The 649-nt window shown below is 28.2% G+C and overlaps 1 protein-coding gene across 2 annotated transcripts in view; it reads right to left on the bottom strand.

The window, feature by feature from the left end:
• The window catches only part of LOC105453842 (xanthine dehydrogenase 1-like), a 38,037-nt gene that overhangs the window by 7,963 nt on the left and 29,425 nt on the right, over window positions 1-649 (bottom strand). Inside the window, exons 19-20 of one of the 2 annotated variants that reach the window (XM_011696082.1) lie at window positions 493-603; window positions 71-278 (exon numbers count right to left, since the gene is read on the bottom strand). The exons of the other annotated variant lie outside the window; for it this stretch is intronic. Coding sequence (XP_011694384.1) covers window positions 211-278; window positions 493-603 — 179 coding nt within the window. The 3' untranslated portion in view covers window positions 71-210. Of the gene's footprint in view, window positions 1-70; window positions 279-492; window positions 604-649 lie in introns of those variants that run through there. 2 annotated transcript variants of the gene reach the window in all.

The following is a 649-nucleotide window of genomic DNA, read 5'->3' as shown; positions in this document are numbered from 1 at the left end:
TTATAGTCCCTCTGTGTTAAAAAGTAAAGTAAATGAAAAAAAGTAAAAGTATCAATAAAAGTAAATAAAAGTATTAACAACGTGAATAAGTTATTTCTTTTCTACAAGGCTTTTAAATTTATTTCAGTTAGATAAAAGTTAAAAGGACGGCTAAATGATACTAGATTTCAAACACATGTTTATTCGTATGAATGAATCCCACTTTCGCTCTCAAAGCATCATATTATCTGTGCGGGTTAAACTGTTTAGGAGTATACGTTCGGTGGTACATGGTCCATCTGCAAACATTATGAATTATAAATAAATACATGTTTATAATATTATAAGTAAATATATATTTATAATATTAGCTATGTTCTACAATGATGATTAAACCATTTGTACATATTGCAAAAATTGTATAATTTAATACAAAAGTCACAAAATTAGATAATTTGTTTCGTACGTTTATAAATATATTTTTTATATTTTATACTTTATATTGGAACTTACCTAATCGATACCAATCGTCCGTATTCCCCGCTTCTGCCCTAGCAGAATCCAATGCATTGCGAATAGCGATCGGAACTACGCAACTCATACAAATCGGTGGTTCACCGATAGCTGCATAAAAAGTTTTACAATTAATCTTTTAATTCTTTCAAATTTG

This window comes from Wasmannia auropunctata, unplaced genomic scaffold, assembly GCF_000956235.1.
Source record: "Wasmannia auropunctata unplaced genomic scaffold, wasmannia.A_1.0 LD335994.1, whole genome shotgun sequence".
Lineage (NCBI taxonomy): Eukaryota > Metazoa > Arthropoda > Insecta > Hymenoptera > Formicidae > Wasmannia > Wasmannia auropunctata.
Note: the sequence above shows the minus strand (reverse complement) of the source record. Positions and strands in the feature narration are given on the sequence as shown.